General features: G+C 43.7%; 2 protein-coding genes and 1 pseudogene across 2 annotated transcripts; 1 reads left to right on the plus strand and 2 right to left on the minus strand.

Moving 5' to 3' along the window:
• Window positions 1-2,138: 2,138 nt before the first annotated feature.
• Window positions 2,139-4,154, minus strand: LOC112255759 (annotated as a pseudogene).
• Window positions 4,155-6,122: 1,968 nt separating this feature from the next.
• LOC112255758 (olfactomedin-4-like) lies at window positions 6,123-9,149 on the minus strand. Its single transcript, XM_024428607.2, has 5 exons — window positions 8,833-9,149; window positions 8,392-8,563; window positions 7,885-7,981; window positions 7,478-7,627; window positions 6,123-7,154 (listed from the first exon to the last, which is right to left on the minus strand). Exons 1-5 carry the CDS (start codon window positions 9,147-9,149, stop codon window positions 6,337-6,339), a joined length of 1,554 nt encoding a protein of 517 aa, XP_024284375.1. The 3' UTR covers window positions 6,123-6,336.
• A 5,874-nt stretch (window positions 9,150-15,023) lies between these two features.
• Window positions 15,024-23,396, plus strand: angel1 (angel homolog 1 (Drosophila)). Its single transcript, XM_024430105.2, has 10 exons — window positions 15,024-15,176; window positions 15,661-16,605; window positions 16,727-16,962; window positions 17,075-17,144; window positions 17,284-17,726; window positions 17,854-18,004; window positions 18,161-18,271; window positions 18,409-18,439; window positions 20,332-20,498; window positions 20,617-23,396. The coding sequence occupies exons 1-10, from the start codon at window positions 15,080-15,082 to the stop codon at window positions 20,775-20,777; spliced, it is 2,412 nt and encodes an 803-aa protein (XP_024285873.1). The 5' UTR covers window positions 15,024-15,079; the 3' UTR covers window positions 20,778-23,396.
• Window positions 23,397-23,438: the final 42 nt, after the last annotated feature.

Below are 23,438 nucleotides of genomic sequence, written 5' to 3' on the forward strand. Positions count from 1 at the left end.
GCTGTCATTGAAAATAAGAATTTGTTCTTAACTGACTTGCCTTGTTAAATAAAGGTAAAATAAATACTGGGGATGAGTCATATTGTGGTACTAGTTATACGGAGTGACTCATATTCTACTAAAAAATAAGGGGTGGGATACTCTTTCTCATTGGACTGCCTTAGGTAATGGGAGGGAATCTGACACAGTTGGCTGGGTATTTTAATCATTATGGTAATAATGAACATTTTAATTTTCAATTCAACTTAAAATGAACTGAACTACAACACAACCAGATTCAATGCTTCAGTTAGATTTTATTTCAGAAATTCAAGGGACATGAGTTTTGAATGCAAGTCAGTGCATCAGACAAAGTAATGAGTATTTATTCAGTCAAAGCCCCATGCTGTCAGAGAGTCATTTCAGTCACAATACGATAGATCAGAGGGAGGCTCTAGTTTTTGCTAAACGTGACACTATAAGACACATAGTAGCCCTTGGTGTACATGTAAAGTTTCTGGTCAATAGGGTTTAGTGCAGGTTTATATATTCATCCTAGAACTTCTCAAATGGTAGTTCTCTTGCTCTGTTTTGATGTCATAAGAGTAAAAGATCTCCTCTGTGTAAACATCTACTGGTCTGGTAGCATAGAGAACCCCACACACCATGAAGGCATTGCCTACCAACGCTTTGTACACATTGATATTTCACAGCTCCTCTATGCCAAATTCAACCTTGTTTACTTTGGCAATGTGTTACGTTCGTCATTTGAATGAGGAGACCAAGGTGCAGCGTGGTAGGCTAACATCTTACTTTTATTCAAATGAACACCGCAAAACAACAAAATACAAAACGACTGTAAATTTCTGCAGGCTACACAGCAACTATACAAAATCAAGATCCCACAAATTAAGGTGGGAAAAGGGCTGCCTAAGTATGATCCCCAATCAGAGACAACGATAGACAGCTGCCTCTGATTGGGAACCATACCAGGCCAAACAAAGAAATAGGAAAACTAGATTATCCACCCTAGTCACACCCTGACCTAACCAACATATAGATTTAAAAGGATCTCTAAAGTCCCCCAAAAAAAAGGTGCGGATTCCGTCCCCAAAAATGAACCTATAGGGGAGGGTCCGGGTCGGCATCTACCCTCGGTGGCGGCTCCGGTGCGGGACGCAGACCCCGCTCCGCTCGTGGCCCTGCCAACTTTGGTGGCACCTCTGGTGTGGAGATCATCACCGGAAGCTCCGGACCGTGAATCATCGCTGGAGGAATCAAACCATGGATCGTCGCCGGGGACTCCGGACCGTAGATCGTCGCCGGGGACTCCGGACTGGGAACCGTCGCTGGAGGCTCCGGACTGGGAACTGACGCTGGAGGCTCCGGACTGGGAACCCTCGCTGGAGGCTCCGCGCCATGGATTATCACTGGAGGCTTCCAGTCATGGATCATCACTGGAGGCGCCGGGCCTTGGGTCATCACTAGAGGCTTCGGGACATGGATCATCACTGCAGGCTCCTGACCACAGATCATCACTGCAGTCTCCGGGCCATGGATCATCACTGCAGGCTCTGGGCGACGGATCATCACTGCAGGCTTCGTGCCATGGATCATCACTGCAGGCTCTGGGCCACGGATCATCACTGCAGTCTCCGGGCCATGGATCATCACTGAAGGCTCTGGGCCACGGATCATCACTGCGGGCTTCGTGCCATGAATCATCACTGGAGGCGTCGGGCCATGGATCATCACTGGAGGCGTCGGGCCATGGATCATCACTGGAGGCGTCGGGCCATGGATCATCACTGGAGGCTCTGGGCCACGGATCATCACTGCAGGCTTCGTGCCATGAATCATCACTGGAGGCGTCGGGCCATGGATCATCACTGGAGGCGTCGGGCCATGGATCATCACTGGAGGCTTTGGGCCATGGATCATCACTGGAGGCTTCGGACTGGGAACCCTCACAGGAGGCTCCGGACTGCGGAGACACACTGGAGGCCGGGTGCGTGGAGCAGGCACAGGTCGTACCGGGCTGGGGAGACGCACTGGAGGCCTGGTGCATAGAGCCGGCGCAGGATATCCTGGTCCGAAGAGGCGTACTGGAGACCAGGAGCGCTGAGCCGGCACAACCCGTCCTGGCTGGATGCTCATTTTCACACGGCAAGTGCGGGGGGAGCTGGCACCGAGCGCACCAGGCTGTGAATGCGCACTGGAGACACAGTGCATATCACCGCATAACATGGTGCCTGAACGGTCACACGCTCCTTAAAGCGAATGTGGGGAGTTGGCTCTGGTCTGAAACCTGGCTCCGCCAGCCACCCCGTGTTCCCCACCCAAAACAATTTGGAGGGGGGCTTCCTCTTATGCTTGCGTCATGGTTGCGAACCCCGGTGTCGTTGTTGTTCCTCCCTCGCTGCCTGCATATGCTCCCATGGAAGGCGATCCTTTCCGGGCCAGGATCTCCTCCCACGTCCAGGATCCCTTACCGTCCAAGATATCCTCCCATATCCAGGATGTCTGCTCTTCCTGGCCACGCTGCTTGGTCTGTTTGTGGTGGGATCTTCTGTTACGTTCGTCGTTTGAATGAGGAGACCAAGGTGCAGCGTGGTAGGCGAACATCTTACTTTTATTCAAATGAACACCGAAAAACAACAAAATACAAAACGTCCGTAAAGTTCTGCAGGCTACACAGCAACTATACAAAATCAAGATCCCACAAACTAAGGTGGGAAAAAGGCTGCCTTAGTATGATCCCCAATCAGAGACAACGATAGACAGCTGCCTCTGATTGGGAACCATACCAGGCCAAACAAATACATAGGAAAACTAGATTACCCACCCTAGTCATACCCTGACCTAAGCAAAATAGAGAATTAATGGTCAAATTCAGTTTAGCCATGCCGAATGGGCTGTTTTTCTAGTAACACAGGGTGTTACCATGAACAATGTAATTGTTGCCGGTACCCTGCTATCCATTTGGCAAGTTATGTTGTTTAAATTAATTCCTTAAAACCAGATTTTGATAGCCGGAGTAAAGATAAAAGTCATGCACTGAGGCACTGCTATAGGCACCTTACCAATACATTGATTCAAAGCCACGATTGGGTTTTGAGCCTTCCATCACCCCCCAAATCTGTAACCCGCATTCAAGTTCACATTCAGTTGGCTGATCACTGGCTTCCCTACACTGGCAATGCCTTTATGATTGCAGGAGCCTGGGGGGAAACATAAATAGCTATTAATAATATATAAGACAAACAAATCCACAAACTACTGGCTTTGAAATAATGATACAATACGTTAACAATGCTACCATCACAGAGGTTTCTTACCAATGGGTTTGGGTTTACCTGGGTTTGTCCCCTCCTCTTGGTTCACAATCAGGGTCATGTTGTGAATCTATGGATGCATGTGTACAAAGGACAAATAGGTCATTTGTTCCATATAGCAACATTCCTCTTTCTTCCGCATGATATTAGCTGTCACTTATTTATAATGCCAATGACAGTCATTAATAGTCATTCTGCTATGTCTGTCTACCTATCACCCATTTACCTCAGTGTATAGGCTGTCGAACATAGGTGAGGAGGGGTTGAGGGATTCCTTCAGCTGTGTCACCAACAATTCAAACTCTCTCGTCTTGATCCTGAGAAGCTCGAAATCCAGTCGGATGTACTTATCAGGGCCGCTCTCCACAACCTCCACTCGGATAGTCAGGTTGCTTAACTCAGCCAAATAGATCACAATCCTGCCCTTGTAACTGTCCAGCTGCAAGAGAGACAAAGGTAGTAGTCCCAGTGTAAGATATCTAGTAGGGTATACTGTGAATGAGGTCTCGGTTAAATATACACAAGCATCCCCCCTAAGGTTTACAAGACGTGTTCCATTAACTGGAGTAAGCTACTGTTAACATCACTCTACAACCTGGTGTGTAAATGCAATATTGATTCAATCCTGTTCAGGGGGCTCAAACCTCATGGTGTTCATTACAATACAACAGTAAATTATTTTATCTGGATTCCCACTTCCAGCATTAGATCCTTGGTGACTTGCTGCATGTGTTCCACATGGTCTGCAGGGAAGGGGATGTCAGGAAGAAACACATGACTAAGACATTGCTCCAACTCACCTACATTTGCAGTCACATTTCCAGAGTCCCAGTCCTCCATTGGCGGGAGGAAAATACAAGTTTGGACTGAACTTCAGAGTGGTGGCTCACTCAAGTAGTAAACTAGCACTCTTTTTGGAAGTATCTCTAACTGTCAAGGTTTAGTGGAAGGAGAAAATGAGAGTCCCTTAACAGCCAAGCCACTGCAGGGCAAAGGAGAAGCAGGAGCACTAGAAACAGAACCATCTTGTATCCAGTGTTCTGGTGTGGGTCCTTGTCCATCTGTTCTGGGTTTTTAAAGACTCGCTCCTATCAGCTAATGAGAAACATCTTGCTTCTTCCCATAATTACTGCTGTTTCTTAAGAGACTACCTTCAATTCTTGAGGAATTATATGCAGACATCCTTGTTTGCTTGTAATAAAATACTCAAGTACAAATTTTTAAATCTGTCTAATAATTGTATTGATCACAAAATTCTGTGGACATGGAGTGCATGAGAAACAGGGCATATGGACAGTTTTTTCCACACGGCACAGCCAGAAGAGGACTGGCCACCCCACATGTGCTCTCTCTAATTCTCTCTTTCTCCCTCTCGGAGGACCTGAGCCCTAGGACCATGCCCCAGGACTACCTGACATGATGACTCCTTGCTGTCCCCAGTCCACCTGGCCGTGCTGCTGCTCCAGTTTCAACTGTTCTGCCTTATTATTATTCGACCATGCTGGTCATTTATGAACATTTGAACATCTTGGCCATGTTCTGTTATAATCTCCACCCGGCACAGCCAGAAGAGGACTGGCCACCCCACATAGCCTGGTTCCTCTCTAGGTTTCTTCCTAGGTTTTGGCCTTTCTAGGGAGTTTTTCCTAGCCACCGTGCTTCTACACCTGCATTGCTTGCTGTTTGGGGTTTTAGGCTGGGTTTCTGTACAGCACTTTGAGATATCAGCTGATGTACGAAGGGCTATATAAATACATTTGATTTTGATTTTATTTTCAGTTATGAAGACATGTTATTGATGGCATATGGTAGATGGCACCTGATATTATCAACTACATAAATGGATCTTACTATTAGTCAATCAACAATGTGGCAGGATATTATATGTTGAGATAAGCATAGTATAATAAAGTATTTTCATCCTTATTCCAATGATATAGCCTAGCAAGTTCCATCACACAATTCCACAAGTATTATGCTAACTTTTTTTCTCCACCTGAGACTTTAGATTATGCTGGTAAGAAGTATAGGTGCTGAAGATCTGCGTTATAATGTGATTGACAATTAATAAAGCCAATGTTTCTGCTGTCGCGGAGAATGCATTCACGGGCTGCATATGTCGGCTCAATCGGGATTCGGATCATCTGCGATGCAGACTGAATCGCGCGCCTGTACACAAACTACGTTTAAATAGTTAACACTCAAGCCACTTTCCATAGTTCAAATCCATACAGTATTGCTAACAAAATAAATGTCCAAAGAGGCCAAAAGAGGATTCGGTCTGTGTTCAACATGGTTTTACCATAGTATTTTTTAGATAAGACAAGGAAGAGACAAATGTCGTTCTTTCAAGACTTTGCAGTAGCCCATCCTTGCAAAATGTCACATTATATTGTACAAATTTTATTTTCTATATGTTTAGATATCAATAATGAGCAGACTAAGTATTCTCAGGAATGAAGTGTGTTACTGTTCATTAATTCCTAACAATGTGCTGCATATTGAGAGAGATTCTCCTCTAAAACAGTATCACAAACCCCCTCTGTGATGTTGGTGAGTGAGACTGTTTAGTACCTACAGTAGGCCTACATGAAGATTAACAAGACAGTCTAGAGACAGAAAATGTATTGGCATCTGACTTTATGTTTGACACCGAATTTATTATCAGCATAAGGGACTCATTTAAAGTATTTTATATGAGATACACAGTATCATGCGTATTAGCCACAACTGACCTTCATTTGGCTGACTCTGGGGTCTAGTATACACCTCACTATACAGATGCTGATGTAGACTGAAGATGACGGAATCATAATACTTTAATACAATGAAGACAGTACTATTTCAGATGGAATATCAAAGGTAAACCCTTGAACACAACGAGAATGCTTAAGCCATTTATTTAAAATCAACACGATGAGCATGAGCCCGGATATTCTATATAATCAGAGCAACTACAAAAGAGATTAAATCTGACTTGAGTATAACGAGTTTCAATATGAGAGATGCCACAATATGCCTTTTATCTGACCAAGGGGTGTGTTGTGTTTACAGTGGCCTGGTTGTCAAACCAGAGATGATAGTTGACATAGTAGCCATCGTTGTACATGTAGAGTTTCTGATCAGTGGGGTTGTAGTCCAGGTTGACATACTTGTCCTGGAACCGCTCAAATGGAATACTCATGTAGCTCTCTTGTTTTATCTTGGTGTCATAAGTATAAAATATTTCCCCATAGTGAATGTCAACTGTTCTGACAGCATAGAAAACTCCAAACACCATGAAGGCATTGCTCACAGATGGTTTGTACACACTGGTTTCCCAAAACTCCTCTATACCAAATGATGGCTCATGAATTTTAGCAATGATCATTTTACCCTTGGATTCCTCTGTAGCATTGGTCACCCACAGCCCATTCTCATCAGCAGCAAAGTCTAGGTTCTGATTGGGTGAGTGACTATACGAGAATCTGGTGCTAGCCTTTGCAATGACCCTGTACTCATAGTTCATAGTAGTAAAATTCAGTTTGGCCATGTTAAATGGGTTGTTCAATTGATAATACAGGGTGTTATCACGAACAATGAAGTTGTTACCAGTTCCATACCAGCAACTTGACAAGCTTTGGTGTTTAAATGGAGTTCTCAAAATACGATTATTGTAGCTACTGTAAAATCTCATGTCAACAATTGAGGCACCACTATACCCAGAGTACCAGTATTGAGATTCAGAACCATGCACAGGCTTAGAATCTTTCCCCCAGCCTCCCCATTTGAAGCGAGCATTCAAGTGGGCATTCAGTTGACTGACAATGGGCTTGCTGCCTCTGGTTATACCTCCGTGCTCTCAGGACCCTGAGAAAAGAGGGTAAAGTCAGTGACATCAAAGATGCAATGGTCTACAAATGTTTTGGCATGAGGTGGGTGTGTATCACCATCAATTCAAAATCAAATCAAACTTTATTTGTCACATGCGCCGAATACAACAAGTGTAGACCTTACCGTGAAATGCAAATAATAGAATAACATAACAATAACGAGGCTATATACAAGGGGTACCGGTACCGAGTCAGTGTGCGGGGGTACAGGTTAGTTGAGGTAATTTGTACATGTAGGTAGGGGTGAAGTGATTGTGCATAGATAGACCATAAAGGTAGTCTTAGACTTACTGATGTTGGGGTTGAAGATCTCATTGTGGCGCTTCTCACACTCCTCCAGTTTGAGCTGTATGTTGATGTACTCGCGACGGGTCACTAACACCAGGTTCTTATTGTATCTCTCCAGCTTGGTCACGACCACCCCACCACCATGGAGGAGATCTGTGAGAACACAGATAAACAACCATAAGACCAGAAGTTTAAGTCCTTCAAAAGATACATGTCTGAAGTGAAAAATAGACATGTTCATTGTTTATAGCTGCATCGTGGCCAGATGAGTTGTTGGGGACAGTCTTCGGGTAGTTACCTGCTGGTGCAGAGACTCAAAGGCGGTAGTGGAGGTTTGTATGGAGCCCAGGAGCTGCTGTACCAGAGCCTCCAACTGTTTGATCTGCACCTTCACCTCCTGTAGGCGTCACTGTACGCGTCAGGGTTCTTCTCCATCAGCTCCACCAGTACTGTCAGGTTCACTATCCTCTCTGCATACACTGTCAGCTTGCTCTCATATGTCTCGAACTGGAGGGGAGGGATATTTTAAATACAAATGACCGTATAAGTCATATTATAATAGGCAAACTGAGCTACTGTTAAGGAAAGAGTAGGTCATCAGAACCCGTGCTTATTGCTCAATCTTTATAGCTTAGCTATAGGTCTACGATGGTACTCCTTGTATATAATCTCCTTATTGTTATTTTATTGTGTTACCATTTCATTTTTTGCAAATTGTTCTTACTTTTTAAAACTCTGCATTGTTGGGGAAGGGCTCTTAAGTAAGCATTTCACGGTAAAGTCTAGCTGTTGTATTCCGCACACGTGACAAATAAAATGTGATTTGATGATAGGATGTATGGTGTATAGTGTGTCTGAGAGTGATAGGCCACTATAACCACCATTATAACCATCTATGTGACTCCATACTGGTGTACCTTGCTCATTTCCATCTCCAGCTTGTGGTTGATCTGCATAGCCATCTCTTCCAGGAGGACCAGCTCTCCCACTGGGAAGGTGGAGCCGGGCAGGAAGGCCTCACAGGAGCACTTCCCATCTCCATCCTCCGTCCCATTCCTCTCGCTCCACAGGCTCAGGTTCTCAGGAGAGCTAAGACAAACAGAGTGGAAGTCATTCTGGAGTAGTCGAGGTGGTTATGATTCAGACTTGTTGGTTCTAACTGCTAGGATATTTTTAGTGCAGGGATGTCATAATGGTGTGGTATTATAATTTCCCCAGTTGATTCATAAAGTTGGCCTGAAACGTGGTTATGTATACTGGAGGAATGTATATTTTATGGTTATATGTGTAATGCATGGACTGTATGTAGAAGCCAGTGATTTCTCTGTAAAATTGCATAACAGGGTTTAGATTGGGGCTAGCGTGGAGGGTCTTCCGTCAGCTTGGGCTGGGAGTAGGAGCACATGGTGGGGGAGCTGGTGGGCCTGTGGTGGGTCCTGCTCCCGGGCATGGGAAGGTGGATGTGCTCCCTGCTCAGGTTGGTGACGGAGTAGCGGCTGCTGTTGGACATGATGATGTGGTGCCAGGAGTTCAGTGGGGAGGAAGAGAAGTGCTGGGGGCCACTGGAGTCCTCCTTGGTGCCCCCCGGGGACATGACCATGAGCTGCGGGGGGTGTTGGAAGGTCTTCAGGATGCGCTCTCTCTTCTGCTTCTCCTTCTTCTGACGGGACTCCATCTTATGCAGCTGGCATCCTCTGCTTCCTGGTGTCGGCCAGACCCCTGAGGAGAGACTCTGAAGAACATATTTAATGTGATGTTTCACTAAAAGGACTTTCTTAGCGTTTGAAAAGGAAGAACATTGGCACGACACAACAAGCAATAATAAATAGATATGTTTGCCCTACTTCGACACTTTGACCATAAACGTCTGCTCATGATGAGTTTTTTTTAGGGCAAACAGATGTGTGGACAGTTTATGACAAGTTTCTGTTCATTTCTCAGGTTATTGCTGATGTTTGGTGTTTTCTTTACACACTCATAGCGGTCTTCAAATAATGTTGCTAGTTCACCCCACCCTGACAGTGTGTACTGTATGAGAAAAGCCCACCTGTAATCAACCATCCCTGTCCTTTCACGATCCAGTCTCTGGAACGTTCCATGACAGATTGACCAGGTGAATCCAAGTGAAAGCTATGATACCTTATTGATGTAACCTGTTAAATCCGTTTCAATCAGTGTAGATGAAGGGGAGGAGACAGGTTAAAGAGGGATTTTTAAACCTTGAGACAATTGAGACATGTTTTGTGTATGTGTGCCATTCAGAGGGTGAATAGGCAAGACAAAAGATTTAAGTACATTTGAACGGGGTATGGTAGTAGGTGCCAGATGCACCAGTTTGAGGGTGTCAAGAACTGCAACACTGCTGTGTTTTTCACGCTCAACAGTTTCCCATGTGTGCATTAAGAATGGTCCACCACCCAAAGGACATCCAGCCATCTTGACACAACTGTGGGAAGCATTGGAGTCAACATGGGCCAGCATCCCTGTAGAATGCTTTCGACACCTTGTAGAGTCCATGCCCCAATAAATTGAGGCTGTTCTGAGGGCAAAGGGAATGGTGGGTGCAACTCAATATTAGGAAGGTGTTCCTAATGTTTTGTACACTCAGTGTATGAGAATAACATTACAGAAACCACTCATACGAGTACATGTAAGTGAGGGTATTCCGGGGTATCTTCGAGCATTGGAAATGCATTAGCTCAACAGACCCTGCAAATGTCATAGACTATGGGATGAGCAATTAGTTTGAGAGCTGCACAGCCTTCCTGAAGTCTGCTACAGGCACTTGCATTGTCCCATCTTTTTGGGACAGTCCCAAAGGTGCAGCTTTTGTTGATCCAGATAATCCTTCAAAGAAAAGAGCAGAGATGTTTTTCCTTGACATAATCCTCCCTATTTCACATCTTGCACTGGTTTGAAAAACACTGATTACTAGGTACCAGTGAGTCGAATTTGAAGTTAATTTAAAAATGTGTTTAAATAATCACTTGTAACTACTGCATGTGAATACACATTTGACAAAAATTATATGACCAGTCAGTGTACCTGGGTCAAGGCATTTGGATGTTTTCTTAGCGATAAAGCCTCTGACACCTCCATACAGCACCTCTAGACTGGATTCTACTCACAAACACAAAGGACTCAGTTATAACTTTACCATGGTTTGGAGTGTTAACAGAGGAACCAAAACACTTTTCGTGTACATCAAGTAGAGAACAACAATGCTCACAGATATGTTGAACTCCTCCAGAGCAGTTCTGGGCGTGTTCTTGACCACAGTGACAAGAGCCAGCGCCCCTCCACTGTCAGAGAGTTATAAGTCAGCTGCAGGGACACAAAACATCTAAAGTCACCCTAGTTACACACCACACAGGTCAGTGGATGTGAGCCCTGTCAATCAAGCACCTACTGTCAGCACTCCAAGAGTGTCGTTGGCCTCCAGCCCTTGCACTGCATGCCCACCCCCTCATTGGTGATGCGGTTGTAGTTGAGGTCTAGATATTTCGATACCAGAGTGTTGCTGAATTTCAGTGCCTCTCTTAAAGTCAAGGCCAATTATTCCCAAAGACATTCCAGGACAGGTCTAGGTGTTTCAGGGTCACATTCACCTTTGTGAAGAGGAGATATCTTCATCACATACTGTTTAACTATTTTTTTTTAAAGGAACAATTACACTTTGAATGTGGGAATTGAGATGAGTATGTTTATCTACACCTTGTGGCCGGCACAGAAAGCCACAGCTCCTTTCATTTGCAGATGTTCCAGCTTAAGTCTAGTACCGCCAGACCTTCATCATTTGCTATAGGATTACAAGGTCAGTGACAGCGGATGCAAAACGCTAAACACTCACATTGTGAATGATTGTAACATGAGACTGCTCAACCGTAATAATGTGAGATGCAGACATAAAGTGAAATGGTCTCTACCTAACATCTGCCCCAGATGCTCCCCACTTCTCCCACAGAACTGATTGTGGCTCAAGTCCAGCTCCTTCACTCTGTAGTTGTTCAAAAGGGAGAGATATTGCAAGTAGCTAGCTATAGACTCCAATGACAGTAATATCATCAATATGCCTGCATTTTTTTATGTAATTTCTATTCACTTACTGCCAGGGCATCTGCAAACCTTTTAGCATCGTCCTCTATGTATCCATTCCCTGTTGTTGAAATGTTTGAAAAAAAGATTCACAAATAAAGTAGAGAAATATAATATATTACTTAACAAGAATATAAACGCATCATAAGGGAAAAGGGGATACCTAATCAGTTGTACAACTGAATGCATTCAACTGAAATGGCAAAGGAGAAATGCTCACTAACAAGGATGTAAACAAATTTGTGCACATCATTTGAGAGAAATAGGTTTTTTGTTAGTATGGAATATTTCTGGGATCGTTTATTTCAGCTCATGAAACATGGGACCAACACTTTACATGTTGCGTTTATATTTTTTTCAGTGTATCTAATGAACAGTTTTTTGTTTTCATGTTCAAATCTGTGTGTACTACCCGAAAGTTTGACGGATTTGATGGAAATGTTGTCAAGCAACATTTTTGCTCTGCACTCAGCGCCTTCAGACAGTAAGCGATTGTTGGACAAATTCTACTAGACAAACAGTGGGCATTTTAATACATCTCTTAATGTCAAGGACTGCATTGCCTGCACGACTCCAATGCCCTCTTGTGGCAGATTGTGGGACATATAGCACATCATACTTGTCCCACTTCTGAATGAACATGTTTAAGAGATGTTAATGCTACCAGATACATGGGGGTATTTGGCTCCCTCAGCCAGCAGGTAGTTTCCTGCCAGCTCCAGGTTGGTGATGTGCATGGTCCCTGTTCCCCCACAGAGAAGTCTGAGAACAGTAACCCAGCACTGGAGCTAACAACAGAGACATCTGAAGTACAGAATCCATTAGTCAAGGACAACAGATGATAGAGTGATAGTCCATGTCCTGTTGATGAGCATTCCTTGTGTCAATAGACATCCAGCAGACTTATCACCAGGGCAATGACCAGCGCCTCCCCCCAGGGGTCCCACGCCGTGGTGGTTGTGGCTCATGGTGGAGGTGCCCAGATTCCAGAGGAAGTAAGAGACAGGAACCACTCGGACCAGGTTGCAGGCCTGCAGGTACATCTCAGCGGTGGTCTTTTTCACCTCTAACGATGATAAGAAGTGGTGTCACTATCAGACAACCATCAGGGTGAGATATGCATAAAACAAATCAACTTACAATACAAACAATAATACATTGTAATAACTACTGTGATCTGATGGGTTTTTTTATCCATAAAATGTCAATAAAATAGCATACTCATCAACCTCCATGTCTGTATCCCACTCATCATGCAGGTCTAGGTCTTCTGCAAGGGATGGACTGACATTATCTGCTTGGCAGACTCGAGAGATAGGATAGACATCTCCTGTGTTCAACTCTCACCAGATCCAGGTCCACCACATATACAAGTTGAAATATTATTTGCATTTCAGTATGTCTTTCATTGATACAGTACTTCCCACCATATGGTACTCTACATGAACAAAAGTATGTGGACACCTGCTTGTCGAACATCTAATTCCAAAATCCTGGGCTCTAGCAGGGTAGAAATTCGACTAACTTACTTGTTGGATAGGTGGCATCCTATGACGGTGCCACGTTGAAAGTCACTGAGCTCTTCAGTTAGGCCATTCTACTGCCAATGTTTGTCTTTGGAGAGGAAGGCCCTAAAAATGGTCAAAGACTCCAGCCACCCTAGTCATAGACTGTTCTTTCTGCTACAGCACGGCAAGCGGTACCAGAGTGTCAAGTCTAAACAGCTTCTAAACAGCTTCTACCCCCAAGCCATAAGACTCCTGAACAGCTAATAAAATGGCTACCCAAACTATTTGCACCCCCCACTCTCTGTTATTATCTATGCATAGCCACTTTAATAACCCTACCTGCATGTACATAATTATCTCAACACCGGTGCCTCCAGCACATTGACTCTGTATATAGCCCCACTATTGTTATTTACTGCTGCTCTTTAATTATTTGTTTTTCTTATCTCTTACTTTTTTTGTTGTTGGTATTTTCTTAAAACTGCATTATTGGTTAAGAGCTTGTCAGTAAGCATTTCACTGTAAGGTCTACCTGTTGTATTCGGCGCATGTGACAAATAACATTTGATTTGAGATTGCATGGCTGTGTTCTCGATTTTATTCCACTGTCAACAACGGGTGTGGTTGCAATAGCCGAATCCACTCAATTGAAGGCATGTCCACATACTTTTGTATATATAGTGTTTATCATGAAAAAAATATATAAAATATTCCTGGGTAGTACACCATTGAGTATTATAGATTTGGGAGGATTTTCACTGTCAATCCATAAAACTTCTGCATTCACAGTTCCAGACCATAATGTTTTACAAATAGGCCCTTTTCCAGTGCACGACACACTGACGTTACGCGACTATTGGCTGTAACGCCCGTACGTTGTTATTACTTCTAAACCAAATAACTTTTTGGGGTTGTCATGCGCTTACAATAATGATTCGATTATTGCTTGAACAGTCGCTAAGATTATAGTTGGTTGTGATCTTTGCAAAATAACTATTTTTAATGCAGCAGGTAGCTAGAATGCTAACCCTCATTGACATTGGGTGTAGCAAAAGCTAGTCAATGGGCCATTTTATTGGTTGAAGTTTAAATGTTTTTGTAAGCATAATGCAGTTGATTTGCGATGATGACACAAACATTATATTAAGCTGGTCATTCATACGAGCCTTAAAGTCCAATTATAATCCAAAAGTAGTGTGAACTGCACTAATTAGCTGGCATTCCATAAGAAGTCGCATGTTTTGCCACCACCTCGTGCAGCACTGTTTACAAACACAAAAAAGGAGTCTATATTCCAACGTGCAGCTTTCTTGTTATCACTATAATGAAGTCTGCCACTGAGATGGTTGTAGTGTATGGGTTCACTTTTTTTTTAAAGACAATTATACATAATTCATGTGAGCATACCAGTGAGGGGATTCGATTAATCTGGCCCGGATGAAAGTTGATTGCATTCGTTTTGGAACCGGGCTGGCTGCCTTTGGGCATGAGGAACTGGGAACTCCGTGAAAAAACGAAAAAAACTCGGAGTAAACATCAGAGTTCTGGAAAGAATTTCCGACATGGAATTCCGAGTTGAATGACCATTCAAAGCGATGTTCCCAGTCGGAACTATTTTCTTTCGCCGAGTACCCAGTTGTCTGACTTGCCTAGTTAAATGTTAAATACAAAACGCATTTAAATCAGAAGTCGGAGATTTCTGAGTTCCTAGTTGTTTTGAATAGGGAAAATGCCCACGCTAAATCGTGTCAAAACAAAAGTGACATGTAATTAAGCACATGGAGTAATGAACAGGATTCTTAGTTTTTTCAAAGGTGATTGTTTTTGATAAAACGCGTAATCTGCCTTCCAACTGAAAACTAGTTAGACAATTAAAACATATTTTATGGAAATTGATGTTTTGTTGAGAACATGACCTCGTGGCGCAGATTATTGTTCGATTTGAGAAGGGCACTCATCCCGTTCATATCACGGGCCATAGCCCGGTGCCCCGCGGCTCGGCATGATCTGGTCCGCCCAATCATTGGAGCGGAGCATGATTGGGAGCCTGATATTTTACGGGCTTTACCCGTTAACACGGCTTATAAACTGCGTCACAGGTAAACCACATACAAACAAAAAACATTTGACACATAGATTTTTGTTTTATTGCCTGTACATTTTCGCCGAACATGATGGCTCGTTTGGGTGCCTAAAGTCGAATGGCCGAATAGCTAGCTCTAGCTAACTAACTACACGTCTCGTAGCACATATTTAGTTGGAGTCCAATTTTTAAACGATGATTTAACTAAAGGCTAATCTGGTCTGCATTAGCTACCACATGCTATTTGATTTTGAATATAATCTAAATAGCAAACACATTGACATTTTAGCTAGGCGCAATGGATTCTAAATGTACTGCGTGACGTCATATGAGTACCACGTGCATATGTTGTGGCGTGTGCAGTGACTGACAGATTTTTGTTTGATTTTATGAGGAGTAATGATATAATTGCTTAAAATATTTGTTTTATTATAGATGCATGCAGTAATAATAAGCTAGTGTTTGAACACGTAAGTTATCGCACCATTTCTTTTATACAGAACCCTTGAAAAAGGGTTCCTCTGTGTCCATTAATGGCAAGAAGGTGTGGGATGGTGAAGTCCCTTCCAAAAGATTTACTAAAACGCAGGCAGGCCTGCTGGATCCGTGGCTTAGTACAAGCAGCGGGCCCCCAAAGGCCAAGAAGGATCCCGGGAAAGTGACTGGGGAATGGATGAAGGAGAACGGCGCACTAGAAAAGGAGAAGAGTAAAGAGGCAGAGATGAAGAAAAGCACTGTGAAAGAGGTGATGGGGTCTGAACCAGAGAAAGACAGGAAAGAGCCTGTATTCGTAACTCTGGAGGGTCGGCTGCTTGATGGAGTGAAGGAAGAGGAGCCAGAGGTGAGAGACGGCGTGGAGGAGGACAGGGTCAGAGAGGAAGGTCCAAAGCAGCAGGACCAGGAGCAGACTATCCTCTACTCAGAGAAGCTCATGAGGGATGATGGCGTGCAGGAGGCTCCCTGTTCCCCCACAGAGGAGTCTGAGAACAGTAACCCAGCACTGGGGCTAACAACAGAGACATCTGAAGTACAGAATCCACCAGTCAAGGACAGCAGGACAACAGACGATAAAGCGATTGTCCATGTCCTGTTAGAACAGATAGTGGAAAAGATGAGCATGGGAGAGTCAGTAACCAAGGCACAGGTGCAAAAACCGGAGTGGGAGAGCCAAACTGCAGCAGGACTAGACTTGAGCTCTTTTGTAGACCCACATGCAAGCACTAGTGAAGTGCCTGCTGAGATATGGGATCCTGGGCTGGACCTGGTCTCCCTTCTCTGTGAGGCAGAGGCCCAGACACAGCCATGGGAGAGTAGGGCTCAGCCCCCACCCAAGGGCTGGCATTTCCCCATCGGCCCTGGCTTGAAAGAGGTGTTGTTCTGCCCTTCCACAGCGTTCCCAAGCATGAGCTACTACCCACATTCACTGGAGAGAGAGACCTTCGAAGGTGAGCATTTTGCATGATATCTGTTACATTAAGTACAGGTTTTTGATTGGTTGTGAACCCACATCACCATCAGAATATCAGTGTTACCGTTTGCTTAGACATCTCTCTGCTTCCCCCTCAGTGGTGTGGAGGGTGTGGGAGGAACTCAGTGAGACCCACACAGCGCCAGAGCCTCTCCAAAGGCCCCCCTCAGAACCCCGGCCCCTGTTTGACTTCACAGTGATGTCTTACAACATCCTGGCCCAGGACCTGCTGGAGGCCAACCAGGAGCTGTACACAAACTGCCCTCTAGGGGTGTTGAGCTGGGACTACCGCTTCCCAAACCTCACACAGGAGTTCAAGAAATGGGAACCAGATGTCAGTCTGACCTTACCAAATTAATACAGTAACATCTATTGACACTGTGTTGCTGAACAATTGTCATCGGAGTCTCCTTGTGAATTGAGCTGTATGTTATTCCCATGTGTAGATCCTGTGTCTGCAAGAGGTCCAGGAGAACCACTTTACAGAGCAACTCCATCCTGTCCTTCGTGACATGGGTAGGTCCAAGTTCCTCAGCATCTGTTAATGGCACAATCAAGACCATTGCAGAATAATGCAAGTCAGCTACACTTAGTAACATACATGTAATAGCTGTTTGTATATCAATATTTGTAATTTTGTGGTTCAATCCTCAAGGCTACACCTGTGTTTACAAGCGGCGCACCGGCACCAAGACTGACGGCTGTGTGATTTGTTACCGCGGCGACCGTTTCTCCCAGGTGTCAGAGAGTCTGCTGGAGTTCTACAGGCCAGAGTGTGAGCTGCTGGACCGAGACAACGTGGGCATTGTCCTGCTGCTCCAGCCAATTATCACACAGGGGTCAGAAGTCACTGCCAAGGGCCCACCCCTCTGTGTGGCAACCACCCACCTCCTGTTCAATACCAGGAGGGGTGACGTGAAGCTGACCCAGCTTGCAATGCTGCTGGCAGAGATCGACTACATCGTGAGGAACTGCAAGGTGAAGGGAGAGCACTGCAATGTTGTTCTATGTGGAGACTTCAATGCTCTGCCCAACATGCCTCTGTACCAACTGATCACGACAAGACAGCTTTACTATCATGGTCTACCTGCCTGGATGGTGAGCACACTACTCCTATGGAAAATGACTTGTCAATTTTAAGCTACTTAATAATTCAATGGTGAGTTGGTGTTCAGTATGTCACCTTGGCCAATGGGTTCTGTGTTTTGTTTCCTATTTGTGGCAGATATCAGGTCAAGAGGATCTGTCCTACAACGTCCATCATAGGAGGGTATTCGCTCCCCTTTGGCCAAGCACCGTGGGCATCGATGACAACTGCCAGTATACAACTGTAAATGAGCCAAAGAGTCAAATCACGTCAACCCAGAGTCCAGAACGTATGTGTCAGTCTTTCTGTTTGGACCATGTCAGGGTGGATTGTTGGTCAAGCTCCCATTATGACAATTGGTCAATTCATCTTCTCACTCAGTGTCTCCATTTAAGTCTTGTGTGATGGTCTGACTGGCCACTCTATATTTGTTCTTCCTTTGTAGGGAACCTGCAGTACAACCATGGCTTCCTGCGGCGGCTGCGTTTCTGTGAGGCTGCCTGTGTCCGGCCACAGGACCTGGAGCTCATCCCAGGGGTCACTGACAACACACCTGGTAACACACACACACTAAAACTAGACCCCAAAACATTTAATCTCAACTATACCCACGGCAGGTGAGACCCCAGAGCACAGTTGTGTAGAGAACAGTGAATGACTCCTGTATGTTACTCTTTCACTTATTTCCAATAGATCCTGAGGACAAGCATCCTTATAAAACAAGGTCAGATTTTATGTTCCTTTTCAAAGGGCCACATTTCATATACGTCATATACACCTGATGTACACAGTGCAATAAAATGCTTACCTGCAGGTTCACCTCTCCACAATGGGAAAGTAATTAAGTTAATAAAACCATACTAAAAGCTCAATTCATTTAAAAAAAATATATATATATATATATATTTTTAAATGCAATTAGAAGGCACTCAACGAATTGAAGTAGGATATTTACACTTGCTGAGGAATTGTGCAATGGATTGTGTGATCAGAAATTGTGCACTAATATACAGTTGATGTCGGAAGTTTGCATACACCTAAGCCAAATACATTTAAACTTAGTTTTTCACAATTCCTGACATTTAATCCTAGTAAAACTTCCCTGTCTTAGGTCAGTTAGGATCACCACTTTATTTTAAGAATGTGAAATGTCAGAATAGTAGTAGAGAGAATTAGTTATTTCAGCGTTTTATTTCTTTCATCACATTACCAGTGGGTCAGAAGTTAACACACTCAATTAGTATTTGGTAGCATTGCTTTAAATAGTTTTTCTATGGGATTGAGGTCAGGGCTTTGTGATGGCCACTCCAATACCTTGACTTTGTTGTCCTTAAGCCATTTTGCCACAGCTTTGGAAGTATGCTTGGGGTCATTGTCCATTTGGAAGACCCATTTGCGACCAAGCTTTACCTTCCTGACTGATGTCTTGAGATGTTGCTTCAATTTATCCACGTAATTTTCCTTCCTCATGTAGCCATCTATGTTGTGATGTGCACCAGGCCCTCCTGCAGCAAAGCACCCCCACAACATGATGCTGCGACTCCTGCGTTTCACGTTGGGATGGTGTTTTTCGCCTTGCAAGCCTCCCCCTTTTTCCTCCAAACATAACAATGGTCATAATGGCCAAACAGTTCTATTTTTGTTTCATCAGACCAGAGGACATTTCTCCAAAAAGTACAATATTTGCCCCATGTGCAGTTGCAACCCGTAGTTTGTCTTTTATGGTGGTTTTGGAGCAGTGGCTTCCTTGCTGAGCGGCGTTTCAGGTTAGGTCGATATAGGAATAATTTTACTGGGGATATAGATCCTTTGTACCTGTTTCCTCCAGCATCTTCACAAGGTCCTTTGCTGTTGTTTTGGGATTGATTTGCACTTTTCCCTCTAAAGTACGTTCATCTCTAGGAGACAGAACATGTCTCCATTCTGAGCGGTATGACGGCTGCGTGGTCCCATGGGGTTTATACTCATGTACTTTTGTTTGTACAGATGAACGTGGTACCTTCAGGCATTTGGAAATTGCTCCCAAGGATGAACCAGACTTGTGGAGGTCTACAATTTTTTTTCTGAGGTCTTGGCTGATTTATTTTGATTTTCCCATGATGTCAAGCAAAGAGGCACTGTGTTTTCAAGGTAGTCCTTGAAATACATCCACAGGTACACCTCCAATTGACTCAAATGATGTCAATTAGCCCAGAAGCTTCTAAAGCCATGACATCATTATCTGGAATTTTCCAAGCTGTTTAAAGGCACAGTCAATATAGAGGTTGTAAACTTCTGACCCACTGGAATTGTGATACAGTGCATTATAAGTGAAATAATCTGTCTGTAAACAATTGGAAAAATTACTTGTCATGCACAAAGTCGATGTCCTAACCGACTTGCCAAAACTATAGTTTGTTAACAAGAAATTTGTGGAGTGGTTGAAAAATGATTTTTAATGACTCCAACCTAAGTGTATGTAAACTTCCGACCTCAACTGTAAATAGGAGTCCAGTAGCAGCAGGCTGTAACGCAACAAAATGGGGATAACGTCAAGGGTTTGAATACTTCCTGAAGGCACTCTGACAGTGCTGAATACATGTTAAATGTAATAACATTGTCCATGTCCTTCCTCAGGTTCAGACAGACTATCTCCCATTACCTGAACCTGCGGTCAGCCTACGGCCACTTCATCCCTGGAACAGACCGTGCTGAGGTGACCACGCTGCACTCCGAGGTTGGAGCTACAGTCGACTACATCTTCTACTCTCCAAGGCGTGGCATTTCTGGTGCTGATCAGAAAGGTAAGGGGCATGTATCCAAAGGAAATATATATAAATAGCCATTGATATTGTCCTCCAGTCTAGTAAGTGTATAGAGAAAGAAGAATTGAGAGATGGTGTACCAAAAACGTTGTTTCAGGTGGAGGTCAACGGCAGAGCCAAGGTCTGAAGCTGCTTGGTCGTCTCTCCCTCCTACCAGAGGAGGACCTCTGGTCAATGAACGGTTTACCCAATGAAATGTTCCCCTCGGACCACCTCAGTCTCCTGGCCAAGTTCCAGCTGGACCTGAATCCTGTGTGATTTGGGCTGTCTATGGTCAATGAAGAATCAGGAGGACAGAGGTCAAGCATTTAAACATTTTTGTTCAAACCTTACATGATTTGCCCATGGCACAATTCCATGTTTAAAGTGAATACTTACTTGGTCCCTGGGGCTCACAGAGAGTTTTGAGTCCCATCTAATACTCTGCTTGTTTCCTACCTGAAGAAAAACTACTCAGCCCAATTCCCAGAAGAGATGGGATGTCCTCTGAATGATATTTGTTTACATGTATAGAGAGAAAAAAATAACCAAAAAGGTTAGATTCATTTAGTTGGAGTTTATTTGACAAATGCTCTTACTGTTAAGATATGAATACAAGAAGCTTTTAGATTTAGAGGTTTATGGGGATTTTGTTTACTCAGTTTGTTCACAATCTGCAACACTAGTAAATTGGAACATTTGTCTTAAAACATTTACAAACTGTGAAATAATTTAATGTCAATGTTTTCTATTTATTTAGCTGTTTTCCCCCCTATCCTCTGGCTTTGGTCCAGTCAGTATTATTTGTTCAAGTGGTAGAAATCTTAAATAAATCTAACAATAGCTTGGCAGTCTAATTAGGGTGATCTACATCATCTTTGGGTGTTAAAATTGTGACCTGAATGTTGTCAGTGCCACACTGAGATGGAAGCTCTCTCGTTCTACTGAGGCACTCTGTCAAGGAGAAGATGAGTGTGGCTGGCTGAGGCATGAATCAATTATTCATTCAGGTTGCAGGGAGGGAGCGTTCATGCATGCTAGGGCACTGTCGGGGCTTCTGTGTGTGTGTGTGTGTGTGTGTGTGTGTGTGTGTGTGTGTACACTGCAGTCTAGACCAGGGTTTTCCCAACTCAGTCCTACGACTCCCCCTGGGTGCATGTTTTTGTTTTTGCCCTAGCAATACATAGCCGATTCAAATCATCAAAATTTGAGTTGGTTATTTGAATCAGCTGTGTAGTGCTTGGGCAAAACCAAAAGGTACACCGGGCAGGGGGGTTCCCAGGACTGAGTTTGGGAAAGCCTGGTCTAGAGGAACAGCCAACAGACTCCTGTCAAGACTAAGACCTCTAGTTATAGCTCACTGGAATGACACAAATGTCAAGGTCTGACACTTCCTTTAGTCTAACTACAATAAATCAGGTGTTCTCTCTCAGGTCTTTCAGGGAATTATTTTCTGTATCTCATAATGAATCACTGAAAGAGTTTTTAAACATTAAGTTAGCATAAAGGCAGGCAGTGGGCTCAGTGTGTAAGAATTCCAGGATCTACCTTGAAACCTATACATGAGTTTGACTGCTGCACGAAAATATATTTCCCGTGGCACAAAACACATGCACTGAGGAGAAATGGGTCAGTAGGTTTTTCAAAGTAGGCCACTATTCCGTCTGTCTTCATTTCATAAACAGTGGTGGGGGAGGTAGTACCTAGTGTTTGTTACCTCTGGGCTTCTGTTTTGTCTCCCTCTGTGCCTTCATACATTTGAAATCATTCTTGCCACTGAACATTACCAACCCTACCAAACCTATTTCAACTGCAGCTGTGATTCCTTTAAACACTTGCATTTCACATACCATACCTACATGATGTACATTCAGCTATAGCATATACCAACAGGAGCCATTTCATAAGAAAACAGTCCCCAGCTACTCTTGTGCTACTGTATATAAGAGCTATCAAAATCTCCCTGGTCTGAACATGAAACAGTAACAGAGGCTGTTTGTTCAGGAGAGCAACAACCATGGCAGTCCTCTGTACTCCTATGATGAAATATGTCAGGTTAGCAGGGTTTAGTTAAGCCTTGTTAGCCGATTGCAGTGCTGTCAGGTAGACTATCCATTCAGCCAGGCTTCCATTAGACTTAATTGATTTGTGCAGGAGAATCCTTGGGCGTCAGTACACTGTAGACACAGCCAGCACAGTACAATTCACTTGTACAACCCATGCTAGTTGCTAGCACTGGCATCTCTCCAAAAGCATGTGATGAATGGGAAAAGAGGTATGTTAATCACTCAAATGTTACACCATTTGTTTTCAACAAATCTGGTCAAATACCAGTTCCTTGTTTATTTCAGTTTCAAGTGTCACAAAGCCATACGGGTGATTTACGGTTACAATATTTTAGATGACATGTATTAATACAGTGTCATCACCACATCTTTGCACTAAGGAACAAAAACAGACCACATTGCAATGAAAGGAGGAAATATCAAAACCTCTTTCATGTCTTGGAGCCCAAAATGGGCTAGGTCAAATGTCTCACAGTGTACCAGCGGGCAACAGAATATACAGAAAATTCAAATTAGTATAGCTGCAACCAAATGTTGTTCATTGTCTTACTGTATGGTCCCCCAGTACACATATCCTCAGTATGGGATTTGTATTAAGCTTTCTTTGAAGACAATTAAAGGAGGAAATGTTAGTCACTCTCTTTAGTCCAGGCTAGACTGCCCAGTTTGGACTTGGTTGGCATGTAGGCTATCAGTTTGTCCTCCATGTCCTTAGCACCCAGTTTATTTATACCGTATCGGTCATTGATTTTTAACTACATTTTGTCCACTGTTGTATTTTGTCGATCTCTAAATATAGCTGAAGCTTGCTAATAAACTTTCAGCCATCTGACCCATGTCAATGAGTTAGATAAATCCTAGCAACAACAAACAC

The sequence above is a fragment of the Oncorhynchus tshawytscha genome, linkage group LG08 (assembly GCF_018296145.1).
Source record: "Oncorhynchus tshawytscha isolate Ot180627B linkage group LG08, Otsh_v2.0, whole genome shotgun sequence".
In the NCBI taxonomy this organism is placed as follows: Eukaryota; Metazoa; Chordata; class Actinopteri; order Salmoniformes; family Salmonidae; genus Oncorhynchus; species Oncorhynchus tshawytscha.